We start from the raw sequence: 14,773 nt of genomic DNA, 5'->3' as shown, positions 1-14,773 counted from the left end.
GCCACTGGTTTGGCCCGGGCTGCTCAACAGTTCTGGAAGCCCGTGTGTTCATTCCCAACATAACTGTGAGCTTGCTGCGATCTCCTCCAGTTTTCTTCCCTGCATGACATCAGTTTGATCGTCCGAGAGGTGGTGGACCTGTTGGCTGTTGTCGCCATTCCAGTAGGAAGATTGTCCGGGTAAGTGAGTGGAGGCATTTGAGTTGGTCTCCAGACGCCCATCCGAGACACCGACTAGCTCGGGGGCACTTGACACATTGACACGTACGACGGAGCGGTTGGGCGTCGGCGCGTCGCACGCGCGGGTCTCCGATCGAAAATCTCCCTGGCGGCGACTCCGATCCTCGGAGTGCAAGGGCAAATGCACCCGTCCCGGATCACCGGGATTAACACGCCTGTCTTCCTAGTAGTAGTAGTAGTAGTAGCGCACATCCAACGATCCAAGATCCGATCCATAAAAGCCGAACAGCCAGCCAGTTCGCCTCTGCAACCAGGACTCTGGGAGCACGCCGCAGCGGCCATTGTCTGGCCAACAGAGACCGCACGTACTACCACCAAGCTACCATGAAGCTGAAGATGAGGGCGGGGCTGCCCAGCTTCTTCGGCGGCGGCCGCCGCGCGCTCGCCGTGGACGACGAGGAGCTGAGGGCGAGCTTGGAAGCCGAGGTCGCGGCCGGGCTGGCGAGGATCGACGAGGGCCTCGCGGAGATAGCCCGCAGCGTGGAGGAGCTCCGCGAGTTGATCGCCGACGAGAAGCGGGCCTGGGAGGAGCTCGAGCGGCTGCTCCCCGAGATCTTCCTGCACCGGTCGTGGTGGGAGAGGGTAAAAGATGCGTTCCGCAGACCCCGCGGCAAGGTCGCGCCGGTGGCCGAGGAGGAACACGACGGCGTTGTCACGGTTGAGATGATGAGCCCGTTCCTGCGCAAGTTCCTGTCCATGGACGGTTGATCGATTTCTTGGAAGAGATCGCCACGGCAGTAACATGGTGCTTACTGCTTAGCAATCACGGGTCCGAGGGCTAGGGGAGAAATTCACTGATTAGTCTTGTAAAATACAGCAATCAGCTAGCTTTACTTCTTGGATTGGCCTGTCCGAAACAGATGTTTTGCAATCAGTACTGAATGTTGTACTTCATGGATTCTGTGCTCCTACGTGCTTGCAGGTTGAAGAGACAAGGTATTAGAAGTACATGAAAAACTTGTAGCACACAACTAATCAAAATATTTATCTACTGTCCTTTTTATTTATTTTTCACACAATACTTGCCATAGAGTGATCACTTTGGTTAACATAATTCCATCGTATTCATAGTTTTTCCCTTTGCAATGTTTTTTCAGTCGTATTCATAGTTTTTCCCTTTTGCATTGCAAAAGTTATTTTCTCTTTATAACTGTAGGGGTTAGTAATTTAGATGTGGATTTAGTGGTTATTTTTCAAATAAGGGTAATTAGAATTACATTTAGGGATGCTTTAGGTTATTTTTTTCACAATGGTATGGGTAGCAATTTTAATAGAAAAGGGGTTAGTTTATGTTGTTTTCCTAATAGTATATATGGGTAATTTAGAAGCAAAATTGGATCACAAAGGCCATTTTTATCAACAATGAGTTTAGAAAATAGCAATCATTTTTGAATTTCTAGAATTTCTAAATTTTCCTAGAGCGTTTCATGAGGTTCAACGTGGAGGAAGAAAACACTCTGATAAACAATAGCAATAAAGATAAAAAAAGGAGGCATGCTGCGCCTACCTCAAGTATGTCAAGGCATGGCTCAGGGACGGTCATATTAAAGATGCTGGACACGCCACTCTGCCCACTTAAGGTCGTCACTTTTCACCAACCTGCAGGAGGCTAACATCGTCGACAAGCAGGAGTGGCAAAGGACCTAATAATTTAGCCTAATAATTTTAAAGTTCAGGCTCAACAAGAACCGGGCTAGAATACTATCTGTTTTTGACTAATATTATTTAGAATTTTGTTGGATTGTGAAGGCGACACAAGGGTCATGACCTATTATCACCCCTATCATCAACAGTTTGCTAGTCGCGGAGACATGGGAAGACAACACATATCAGCCAACCGCTCATTTCTTTTAGGGTTAGATTTGAAGTTTTCAGAGTGGACATTTGGGTGGGCCAGGGATTCTGATCTTCACAGGTTCCATGGGGCCTTTTGTTTTTCTTGGATCTCGTGTGTCTTTCTTTGATTGGGCTAGTGATTGCTTCAAAGAACTACGAAGGACTCTTGCAGAGATACTCTGATGGCCTAAATGCACAGCATATCTCTAGCTCGTGCAACTACGGACATTGCAACGCGAACCTGATAAGCAAAAAGTTGGGTAAATTAATAACAAAAGACACAAAAAAATTATAGAAGCGAACCCGATAAGAAAAAAGTTGGGTAATTTAATAACAAAAGACATAAAAAAATTATAGAACGAGGCCTCTAAACAAGAGTTCTCATATGAAGGACAATTCAAACTTTCACTACTATCTCACATACAATGGGTTCAAGCGACATAAAGTTGCAACCATGTCAGCAAAACATGTGAACACCTTACATTTGGTCAAAGTAACATTGTCCTCAGAGAGATACAGAAAGAGCTCATATGACCTTCGCGGCTTCCCCTCTACCATCTCTTGACACACCTGCTCATTGATTCGAGCATTAGTTTGTGCTATTATTGTGTCATAGGCATGATTAGCTTTGGTCGAAATCTCAATATCCATTTTGATTCGATACAACTCAAGAGTAAGATTTCTTAACACCTCATTAATCCTTTGTTGTTGAGAGTTTCTACGCCCTTTTTCTTCAGCTTGAAGTGCTTTTTCTTGACATTTTCTGATCAAATCTCTATTTTCAATGCCTTTATTGATGCTTCGTTTGAGTTTTCTTGTGATGTAAAAATCCAAAGTGAAAGGGACTTTTAGGATGAACATATTCAGTAAGTTGAAAATCAAAGACCACTTGGAACATTATGTGATTCTCAAACTAAACTCTGTGAAAAGATCAAAGAAAATGCATTGTGAGGAATAAATTGAGTCCAAAAACTAAGAATTCTAACTAGAATTGTTAGCGTCGGATGCCTTGTGGTTACCTGGAAATCGAAATTTGTCAACCACTCTGGCTCGAGCAGGACCTCCACGGACCACCGTAGCATCGAACTCCTTGTGTCGAGTCGACGGTGATGTCCTTTCGCCAACGAAGGTACTTGCTGGTAGAATAGAGAAATCATTTTTCTCCCAACATGTTTCAGATGACGAAGTCTCCTTCCTACGTGGCGATCTCCTAGAGCAAGCGGAGCGGTGGCGGCGACTTGTCGGGATGGCACGCTACTCAGTGATGACGACGCCCGAGGGAGGTCAGAGGCGACGGGTAGCTGCGGTCAAGGGCTATAGGTGCATGCACGAGTGTACAAATACACCCAATATTTTTTATACAATTTTTTGGCTAGTATATATAAACATATAGGTTTATATACTCGTAATTGTGCTAAGTTATGAATAATTTAACCGAAAACATGATAAATTGTCCCATTAACACTTAACTTTGCCGATATAGTACTATGTTTAGCGTTGGATTAGTGAGGGAAGGAACAACAAGCACCCCAATCACTCCAACTAAATCTTTTTTTTTGCGTTTGTCGGTTCTTTCTCTTTCTTTTCGACTCATTCCGCTTGGATTATGATTCAACATCCTTATACATGCAATTTCTAGATCTCTTTTTGATGTGAAATTTTAATTCTCTAAATTCATATATATTAATATTTCTATATTCATATATATTAAGTGAGGGCATTCAGAAACACTTGCGGAAACATAATTGTCTTAATCATACATCTTGTTGAAACTTAAGTAGCTTATATTCTATAGAATAAGATGTAAATATCATGACTGACAAAAAGCATAACAAAGAGGAGAACAAGTGAAATTAGTTGTGCATTCTACCATTTTGTGATTATGCAAAGGTAACATAGCATGCCAATGGACACCTTTAAAAATCTTTACGCTGCCAAGAAAAAATTTCTAGAACGTTATTTGAATCAAATCGATATTTTTTTTTGCTTTTAATGATATATCTAGATAAAAGATTTAATATATATAAGATATTTTTATTCCTATATAAAAGTGGTAGTGTGAATATTTTAGTTATGATTATACAATGACCTTAGTAAATTTTGCTATTTTACAAGAAAAACTACAATGTGACCGATTATATATTACATAAGCTAATTGATTATTGAATTCTTCATTGCTGAAGTCTGGGAGTGAGCCCATGACCTCTCACAACTTGAAAAGTAGATCGAGACTACATGCTTTTTTGTTTTTAGGGCTATTAGTTTATTGATGAATAGTTAAAAAAAACTTTATTTTCATTTAAAAATTGTATAAGTTTGATTAGAAATAATATATGTATATAGAAAGAAAATATGATATTATATACACCTATTTCTAAATCCTATATCCACCACTAGTTACTGTAGGCACCACGAAGGATGAGTCTGGCCTCGTCGTTGGCACCCTTGACAGCATGGACCCTCCGAACGATGTTAGAAATGATGTGGTGGCAGACCCTCAAGGAGATGGTGGTTTTGTTGTCCCAGTGGAGTGGTATATTTAAGGATCTTATGATGCCTAGAGGGGGTGAATAGGCTCAATTTAAAATTTTTCAAAAAAAAACTTCGCAGCGGTATTAGATACGTCGAAACTTCCGACACTGTGCCGAAACTTCCGATAGGGTCGGAATTTTCGGTACAGGGGCGGAACTTCCGACGACAGGAAATGAGCTGAACGAAACTCAAAATAAAACTTGAATCTGCCAATTCTATTTGAATCAAAAGATTAGAAGTGATGAATAGAGACTACTGCAGGTGATATATATAAGAGGAACTTCACAAATATATAGATCGGCACAAAAGAAGCTTCTAGGTTAATAAGAACTAGAGGAACACAACAAGCACACGAGATAAAGGATTTGTTTACTGAAGTTCACTTCCACAAAGGAAGCTACGTCTCCGTTGAGGAGCTCACAAAGAGCCGGGTCCTCAATAACCCTTTACCTCTCTCAATCAACCACAAATGATGATTGAGTCACTTACTATGAATCGTCAGAAAGAGGATGGGTGATACAAACTTCCCGGGTGCACCACACAAAGAGAGCGCTCAAACGGGTGATGCCAAACCATCTAGAAGCAAGCTTCAAGAGTAACAAACATGAATCATAGACCGAAGATACTTTAAGTGCTCTTAAGATGAACTTGTAGAACCTCACACTCAAAGCCTCAAGTCTCACACCTCCAATCCTTCTCTCAACCAAGTCCTAGCTCAAAACTCTTAAAGATTTAGCTCAAGGAGGGAGTGGGGACGAGTATTGAATGCTCAAGAGGGTGTTTGTCTCAGGTTAGGTTAGCAGCAAATGAATGGGGGCTGAGGGGGTATAAATACCCGAGCCCCAAAAACTAGCTGTTGCACTGCTGTTAATTCATTGTCGGAACTTCCGACACTGCGTTGGAATTTCTGACACAGTGCAAAGAAAACGGTTGGGAACCTTGCCTGAAGTTACTGGAAAATTCTGGTGCCTTTTATCAGAACTTCCAACACAAGGTCAGAACTTCTGACTCTGTTAAATTAAATCCGCTGAGCACCCCCTGTCGGAAGTTTTCTTCCGATCCCATGTCAGAACTTCCGACACTCACAGAAACTATGAGAAATTAAATGTGCAAGTGTGTGAGTGGTGTGTCTCATGGGTGGTTAGCATCTCAAACAAGCACTTTGACATCTTCAAGCTATCCATCCGTGTCCCCCTTTATAGTACGGTATTCCTATACTCAATTTCAAAAATAGAAAGTATAAAAAGGTCTTGTTTTATGCTCCAACACCGTTCTTCAATCAAATTGGGGTTCTTTTCTTACACCTCTGCACTTCTTAGGATTTAAACCTGTGAATTACTTGATAAAATCATTACTCCCTTAACTATGCATGTCGTCAACATCAAAACCCACTTAGGGGGGCCAAATGCACTTTCAGTATATCCCGCACCATATGCAGCTATGCAGCCGCACGAACCATCTGGAAATTTACCCCGCGCTGGAGGAAGAGGGAGAGAGCATTGAATCAAGAATTGGGTGTGTTTCTTGCCCACACCGATTCTTAATTCTTGCTCGCGAGAGGGTCGAGGCAGCGAGAGATAACTTCCTGCGTCGGGCCACGCGCCAAGCAGCTGCCGTTCTAAAATCTGAGCAAGACAACTGAAGTGGCTTGTCTGGTGGGCTGGGGCCATAAAACTTGCGGAGTTGGACCAAGGCCATGTCTTGGGTCGTCGTCGTCATTTGACGTGGAACGACTTGCTCTATCATAGAAGCACATGTCTTCTCGAGCATTCAGCTTTGTAAATAACTATTGCGTGCGGGGTCGCACCAGCACCTAAGCTCATGACATATACGGCCTATTGTGATCTGGCAAGATGGAGGTGGCCTGCTATAGCCCATCCGTTTTTATTTTTGTTTCGTCTCTTGCGATAACTCTTTAATAGAGTGACTATTTTCAATTCCGTCTTCACGGTACATTTCTTATAGTAAAATTTACAAAATAAGACTCATGATGCATATGTTTTGGAGTATTTTTTATGTACTTGTAATTTATATCGAATGTATATTATTTACCTATGGATAAGTATATAGCGACTTATGTGTAAACCTCTTAACAAATTATGTACATAAATTGCTAAAAACAGATTTTACACTCATGTTGCTTAGTTATCTGAAGAGTCTATGTAAGTTGCCACATCGTCATTATATAAGTTAATACCATACATACTGCATAAGGTGCTATATTGCTTGCAAACAAGTTGTTATAGTCCTTTGTACATTTATCTGTACATAAATTTATTACTCGACAAGTAGAAATAATATAAGTTGCTATATAATAATCTCTATATAAGCTTGATACATTGCTTACACATAAGCTATTACAATGTATCTATAAAAATTATCTCTTAGTGTGTATAGTTTCATACATGAGTTGTTATACAGAATGTGGATCTTATTTCGTATATCTCATTATAAGGAACACAACAGTGCAAACAATTTGAAAATGACGTTTGATAAGACAGTAACGATTGGTTAAAGAAAATACATCCACCTTTTTTTTTCACTACCATAATCCTAATCCTGAAAGCGATGCTTGTGCGAGGTATTGTCCTTATTCCAAATTTACGAAGGGAAGGTTCCGAGGTAAGAATGCTCCTGCTGTTGTACTTTTAATTTCTTATGATCCGGATAATTTACCTTCGGCTGTTGCTGATCACATGACATGATCGATGTACAGGTCGAGGCAGATGCTCGCCTGAAGGCCGACGAGGCGGAGCTGCGACTTGGCGTGGGAGGTCATATCCAGGACGGCTCCAACGGCTCGGCGCGGAAGGCTATCCTTAGGGCGGCTCCGATGAGGCGGCCGCAGCTCGGTGCGGTGCGCTCTCCCCCAATGTGCTCCGCCTTTCACCTCTCGCCGGACTTGCGCAGCCCTCCACGTCGACGCCGCAACGTCCATGGCACCGGCCGGCAGTGGCGCGGCTCGCACCGTGCGAATTTTTCCTTCTGTTCGCGCGAGGGTCGCTGGGAGTTCAGTTTTTTTTTTACTGTGAAGTGGGTCCCGTGTAGGGGGCCGCCGTTGAACACAACGTCGCAAACGGGGAGGCGAAGAACGCTGGCTGCCTGGCTCGGAACCCAAGCCATGAGCAACACAACTGGAGTAATCTGAAAGCTGACTCAACCCAGGCCCATGTACATCGCCCTCTCTGAGTTTCTGGGAACCTCCCCAAATGCGCTGGTGGATGCACTGAAATCCAACAGGCTTGATCGAGGCCCAGCAGGAGTAATCTTCTTCAGAGAAGTCTGGGACCTGCTCTATACCTGTTTTTTTTTCCTCGTTTGATATTTGGTGAGCTCCATGCTCTTGTAATTTTGTGCTCATGATCACTGTAACTAGCTAGCTTGGTAGTTCGCGATCAAGCTAACTTGTGGTGGAATAAAGCGACTCTTGACTTCAGAAGAAAAACTCTTGGAACCGATCAAAACTGCAGGCGCGTGATCGACCGAGCAACGAAGTGCGCGCGCCGCTGACAATGGCGCCCCGGCCCGACCGGCAGCACCGTCCGCGACGGCGAGACCGTGTGCTAAGCGACGCTTCTGAACAAAAGTTGCGACGCAGGACGCCCAAACCTGATCGTGCAGGTCGTATAGTTGTACAGGGCAGTAGTGCGTTTGATGGGATGGCAGACGACGCCAGGGTTCGCAAGACAGGGTCAGTCCGGACAATGCGACAGAATAGAGGGCAGCGGAGGGTCCCAGTCGATCTGGAAGGCTGTGTCATCCCTGACCCAAAAAGCGGCTACCAGTTTTTGTCACTTCATGGTTTGTTTAATCATTCACACAATCACACGTCATCGAGATATTATGCGTGCATGATTGTACTCCCAGATCTGCTGTGGTACCTTGATGCTCGTCATGCATATATGTCGGTAGTACAACCGAGTCCAAAGTTCCTGCCTAGCTAGACAGCTAGTCTACTAGTATCCATGGTTTGCATGCCGTTGTATTATAAGTCGTCCGATGCTATACCATCTAAGATTTTAGATATTGCCGGAAAAAAGGAGATTGAAGAAAAATGTCATTTCTTGTGAAATAAACGCTAATAAGCTTTAGTGCTATATTCCATATACGAGGCTATTTGCTATGAAAATTCTAATGATGACAACAAACGTAGGCGATTCTTCATTCTTCTCTCTTGCATAGCGACGGCCACAACCTCACATGCTCTATCCTCCAAACAAGCGGTGTAGGCTTGTGACGGCTTCCTCTTGGGTACATCTTGCCCAAAAGATGATCTAACTCCTCTGTCCTTTCGTACTTGTTTCTGGTTTTTCCGATCTCTACGACACAACTTTATTTGATCACCGTCACCGCAAAAATAAACCACCCTGACGAGGTATTTTCTTTGCAAGCAAGCCTGAAGAAATACGCTGAATGCAATGCGAAAAAGTCAAGGGACGGATGCCTCATGGCACAAGCACCTGTACACCCACATGGTACCATGGCAACACAGGAGAAAGGATGCGATTGTGAACTTTGGCAAAATGCCACCACACGGCACAAGCATCATGTATGAGCAGAGCACCATGTTCCGGGCACCTGCTAAAGCATGATAGGCTAGTTAGCACTAGCTAGAATGCTAATCACGCATTCCTATTGTACTGTTGGGCCAGCAGCATCGTCATGCGAGCTGTTGTGCTGATCCATAACAGATTGAAATGTGCTTCTCGACCGATTCCTTTGGCATTGGGGATCCCGACCGACTTCTTTGGCATCACCGGTCACCACTGAGTCAGCCGCAGCATAAAATAACGCGGGGACAGCTCCATGTATACTAGATGACAGCTGAGAGCATTAGAGACCAATGACACCCCCTTCAACCGTTGTGTACCTCTCAGACTCAAGCAGTCTCTTACTCTCCGTGATGTGGTCCGCGTGGACACTGGTCCAAAGATATGAGGTTCTTAAGCTCATTCGGAAGAGGAAAACTGGTGGGGCCATATAAAAGGTAAAAGTGCAAACCACAAGTCTTGACTGCGTGACAATATAATAATCCATGAAGATAGTTCAAAATGAAACCACGAAAAAGGGGCTGTATATGTAGAAAAGGAAAAAAAAGTTCAAATAATTTGAATACAAAACCAAGTCTGAATTGATCCAGGGCCTGCTTGAAAGTCGTCGTTCATTTCGAAATGCATAAGTAACTGCCACCTAGTTCATAAATATCATATCCTAACTACTGCCGCCATCTGGGTATACTATTTAGCTTGCTGATTTACTTAAATTCAAACCATGCATGCAAAATGACTATAATGCCCTAATGGGAGAAATAGTTCTGGCTTTATTTGGCTCATCCGATCGTACCCATCTAGCGAAGCCGCGTAGGATGGACAAACTTGCATTGATTCACACCCTTTTGCTGTCTCCCGGCCCTGGGGGGAGCCTATTATCTCTCCCGGCCCTGAGGGGAGCCTCTAGATCTTGAAGTCTACTACCCTTTTGCACTCGTGTTTCTCTTTCTACTGTCCCATGACGAACCTAACGTGCTGGGTCACTCGTGATTTTTTTTTGGCATGGCACTTCAAGAAAATTGGAAAAACTAAATAAAAAGACATTCAAGTGTTGTGGAGACCTCTAACATTCTCTGAGAGGACTTTATCAAAAAAAAATTCTCTGAGAGGCAAAGAAGCAACCTGTCGGAGATGCATGGGTTAATGTAGCAATGGATCCGGCGGTGACAACGAGCCTCCAAAGATGAGGAATACAGATCGGACTACAGTACGGTCGCAGAGAAGAAACTCGTCGGAGTTAAGGGAGAAGGCATAGGTAGCGGCGTGGGCTCAACGGCGTCGAATAAGTGCAGCAGGAAGGAAAAGTGCCAAGGTGAGCAACGAAAAACGAAAGTGCCGCAACCAAGGAAGCCTAGGAAATGGCAGGGGCAGAGTCGTTTTAGTAGGGTGCCTAATCCTTAAGCAAACCATGCTGCTCCTAGAGAATGTTAAGGTAGAGGACAAATAAGGCCTGGGTCCCATGTGGAAGTTTCTATAAAAGATTATGTCAATTTTACAGTTTCTATAAAAGCTGCAACTTCATGTGGAAGTTTTATATTGACTTTGTCGATCTACTCTCTCCGTTCACGGATGAAAAGTTTAAGCCAGATAGAAGACGCGTGTAGCCCTCATTAAAGCTGCTAGATAGGTTTGGTTGGTGCAAGTCAAGCGATTGCTAGATAGGTTTGGAGTACTATTAATTTGCGATAAGTTTGCAAGTCAAGCGATATGTTTGCTGGACGATTAATGAGATTTCTTACCTTATACTCCCTCCGTTCAAAATTATAAATCATTCTAACTTTTTTTGGAAAGAATAAAATTATAGAGAGGGTCACCAAGATTTATGTCACCGAATAAATATATACGATGAGAATATATTTAATGAAAAAATTAATTGTACTTATCTGATATCATAAATATTAGTACTTTATTGCATGAATTTGATCAGACGTTTTGACTTTCCAAAAAAGTTGGAATGACTAGTAATTTCAAATGGAGTATTTGTTAGAGAATTAATTTGGGTTCTCCTAGTGTGGATAGAATACTTTATATTTGTTGATAGAATTTGAATGTGCTCTACCGATAGGCATCGATCGAGATCTGCTTGAGAGGATGATGTGGGCCGGGGCGCTACTTTGGTAAGACTTCAACTTGCGGACTTGACGAGTTTTTGAAACAGAATTTATATGCAAGCAACTTGGCGGCAAGCTTTACACGATTGGACGGGGGCAGGGGTGACAGCTTGGTGCTTGACCTGCAGAGCAGATCTAGCTATCCTCGCCGCCGAAATATCGTCATCAGAGCAACAATTATTGCCGCGTCGTGAAACGAACACGAGCGTCGTCACACTACACGACGTCGCTGTTATCCTTCGTGGCAATGTCGGTTGCGCCGCCGGTGCAAGACGTGGCTGCGGCGGCCTCCTGCTTGTGCTCCTCCTCCTCCATGGTGTCCGACATGCTCCGGCCCTTCGTCTCCGGTAGGCAGGCGGCGAAGAGCCCGAAGCACCCGATGCAGAGCCCGAACACGCCGAAGGAATAGAAGCTCCGCTCCCGGCCGAGCGCCACGAGCACGGGCGCCGCCACGCCGCCGAGCACCAGCGCCTGCCGCACCAGCCCCACCGCCGAGTTGCGCACGGACGTCGGGAACAGCTCGATGGAGTAGATCAGGATGAGGTTGAACGCCGTGATGGTCGCGAAGAAGGAGAGCAGCTCGGACGCCATCCGCGCCGCCGAGCCCTCCGGGATGGCGACGCACATGAGGCTGAAGGCGCCCGCCGCCGCGGTGAGCGCGATCACCGTGGTCCGCCGGTTGACCTTGCCGATGAATGCCAGCGACAGGACGGCCGACGGCAGCTCGGCCATCGCGTTGTACGTGACGCTCAGGTACAGGTTGGTTCCCAGGCTGCCGACGTTGAGCGGCATGCCGTAGTAGACCATGCCGACGCCGAAGCTGGTCGTCATGATCGCCGCCAGCCTCCGGAGCGCCCACGGCCGCTCCCAGAACGCCCGCATCGTGGCGAACGCGCCACCGGCGCCGCCGCCGGCGTCCCCGCCGTCCGCGCGCATGGTGCACGCGTGCAGCATGGAGAAGCTGGACGTGATGCTGTTGCCATTGAGCGACGCGATCTGCTGCAGCGTGTCCATGGCGTCCTGCTTACGCCCGCGCACCAGCAGCCACCGCGGCGACTCCTGGGCGAGGAAGTAGAGCAGGACGGAGTAGCAGAGCGACGGCACGGACGTCCACAGGTACATGTTCCGCCACGACGCCTCCCGGAACGCGAAGCCGAGCGCCGGGAGCGACAGGAACCCGACGGTGAAGAAGAAGAAGCCGGCCACGCTCACCGTGTCGCGCCACCGCTTGCCGACGAGCTCCGTGGACAGGACCAGCGTGCACGTGCCCACCATGGACCGGCCGAACCCGGACACGAACCGCAGCGCGGCGTACGCCCACACGTTCGGCGCGAACGCGGTGAGCACGCCGGCGACGGACATGGACACGAGGGACGTGAGCAGCATCTTCCGGCGCCCCAGGAGCGAGTCCGCGAGCGTGGTGAGCAGGAACCCGCCGGCCAGGCAGCCGGCGAAGAAGGACGACGCCGGGAGCGACACGAGCGCCGGGCCGGCGCACTTGAGCGCCCACTCCGAGACCATCGTCGAGTCGGCGGGGCGGTCCCACGCCCACGCGCCCGGCGGGAGCCAGCACGGCGAGGCCGGGGGCGCCGCCGGCGAGCAGGACGGCGAGGCTCCGGTGCAGTGCCACTGCGGTTCGGCGTCCGTGAACACGGAGATGAACACCTGCTGCGCGTCGAAGGCCCAGGCGAATGCCAGCAGGATGGCCTTGAACAGCTGCATCACGCCGGTGGTGCCCATGTAATTCTCGATGGTGTCATCGATGGTGGGCGCCTTGGGCGGCTTGTGGCTCGTCAGGAGCGGGGCGGTGGTGTCCGTGTCGGCGGCCATTGCCACGGCAGTGTGTGTATGCGTGGTTTTGCCTGTGCTCTTTTGCTGCTCGTGAGTTGCGGGTTGGAGACGATGCCGGAGGCGGGTATTTATATGGGAAGCGCCGTCGCAGCTTGCCTCTTCAGGGGTGTTGGCCTGTGATTTTCCTACCTGGCAGGGTCGGATGTGCTATTTCGCCTTCTGTTGCCAGTTCTGTCTGTACGTTGCTGCAGCCTGGACACAACCCCCTGGATCACTGGAGTGGTTTTTATCATTTATGGGTCCGCGTCCTGGTAACTGAAGATTGCGGCGCACCACCACAAGCACATGCGCCCCCCGGACCTAGTAGCCGTTCTGACAAATTACAAGCATAAGAACACTCATCTTTGTCAATTATAGTTGTGAAAGAGTATAACTACGAGAAAACCGTCCGATTTATTTTTCATATTACAGTTTTTAAATATCTGTTGCGTGCATGACATTAGTCGTTAAGATATATAAAAAGTTTGAGAACAGCATATATAGAACTTAATTGATGTCCCCCCTGTTCCTATCAATTTGAATTTGTGCCCAAGTTTCGAATTCAAAAGAAGGTTAGAGTAGTGGTATGTACACGAGACTCATGCTCCGTCTTCAGAAGGTATGTAAAGTTTGACTGGCCGTCTATATAAATATCATCTATTTAAGAGTAATTAGGATTTATTTTAAAACTTTACGCATTAACTTGTCCTAGTCCATCCAGCTCCCATTTGATTCAGAGTATGATCCTGGTGTTTTCCTACATACTCTGATTTACTCTAATATGAGCGCCGCGATCAATTTACTCTGATTTTATAATCCCACTTGCGTGATCACCAGCAAACAACATTGACGACCGCTAGCAGTAGTGCTCTGTTTATTCTATGCTTATCGCCAGATCATCCGCCTAATCATGCGACTTTTTTATTGCGTGCCGCGCACGTGCCGGTTTGCCAGGTCATCAACTGCGTGCGCTTTGTCTCGCAATTCCCCTAGCCGACTCATCGATTGGCCTGGACTCACAGAGCTCTGCCGGTGTGCCCAGGATATTTCAGGGGGTGTTTGGTTTTCTAGGATCTCCTAAAATTTCTATCACATCGAATGTTTGATACTAATTAGGAGTATTAAACGTAGATTAATTATAAAACCAATTGCACAGATGGAGACTAATTTGCGAGACGAATCTATTAAACCTAATTAGTTCATGATTTGATAATATGGTGCTACCGTAAACATGTGCTAATGATGAATTAATTAGGCTTAATAGATTCGTTTCGTGAATTAGCCTCCATTAATTAGTTTTATAATTAGGTCACGTTTAATTTTCCTAATTAACATCTGAATATTCGATGTGACATAAATTTAGTCTGGACTAAAGAATCAAACACCCCTCGTTTGTTTTGTTGCGGTAGCTAATCCATCCACGGTTGTTTTAGAGGTGTGTGTGTTTGAAAACGGAAAGTTCACAAGTTCAGGGTGGGTGTTTTAGCTGGGCTAGCTATAGCTTTCGAGATCTCGTCTGAACGAAGAACAGCCTGTCAGTTTTAGGTGTCAATCGACCAGCTTTACTCCATGAGGTAAAAATTTTTACAGAATTATCCAGCAGCAGCAGCAACTAACAGCTAGCGCATGATACCTGCCAATCTAGCGTTCACTTACCGCTCGACGCGCTTCTGGT

The 14,773-nt window shown here is 46.1% G+C and overlaps 1 protein-coding gene across 1 annotated transcript; it reads right to left on the bottom strand.

Annotated features, from left to right (window-relative positions):
• Positions 1 to 11,301: 11,301 nt before the first annotated feature.
• Positions 11,302 to 13,176, bottom strand: LOC117841969 (organic cation/carnitine transporter 2). Its single transcript, XM_034722297.2, has one exon. The coding sequence runs from the start codon at positions 13,096 to 13,098 to the stop codon at positions 11,485 to 11,487; it is 1,614 nt and encodes a 537-aa protein (XP_034578188.1). The 5' UTR covers positions 13,099 to 13,176; the 3' UTR covers positions 11,302 to 11,484.
• Positions 13,177 to 14,773: the final 1,597 nt, after the last annotated feature.

Source organism: Setaria viridis, chromosome 2 (assembly GCF_005286985.2).
Source record: "Setaria viridis chromosome 2, Setaria_viridis_v4.0, whole genome shotgun sequence".
Lineage (NCBI taxonomy): Eukaryota > Viridiplantae > Streptophyta > Magnoliopsida > Poales > Poaceae > Setaria > Setaria viridis.
This window is presented reverse-complemented; position numbering and strand designations above follow the sequence as displayed.

Excerpts from the sequence above, each read along its gene's own strand:
- LOC117841969 (XM_034722297.2), bottom strand. The coding sequence starts at position 13,098 with ATGGCCGCCGACACGGACACCACCGCCCCGCTCCTGACGAGCCACAAG.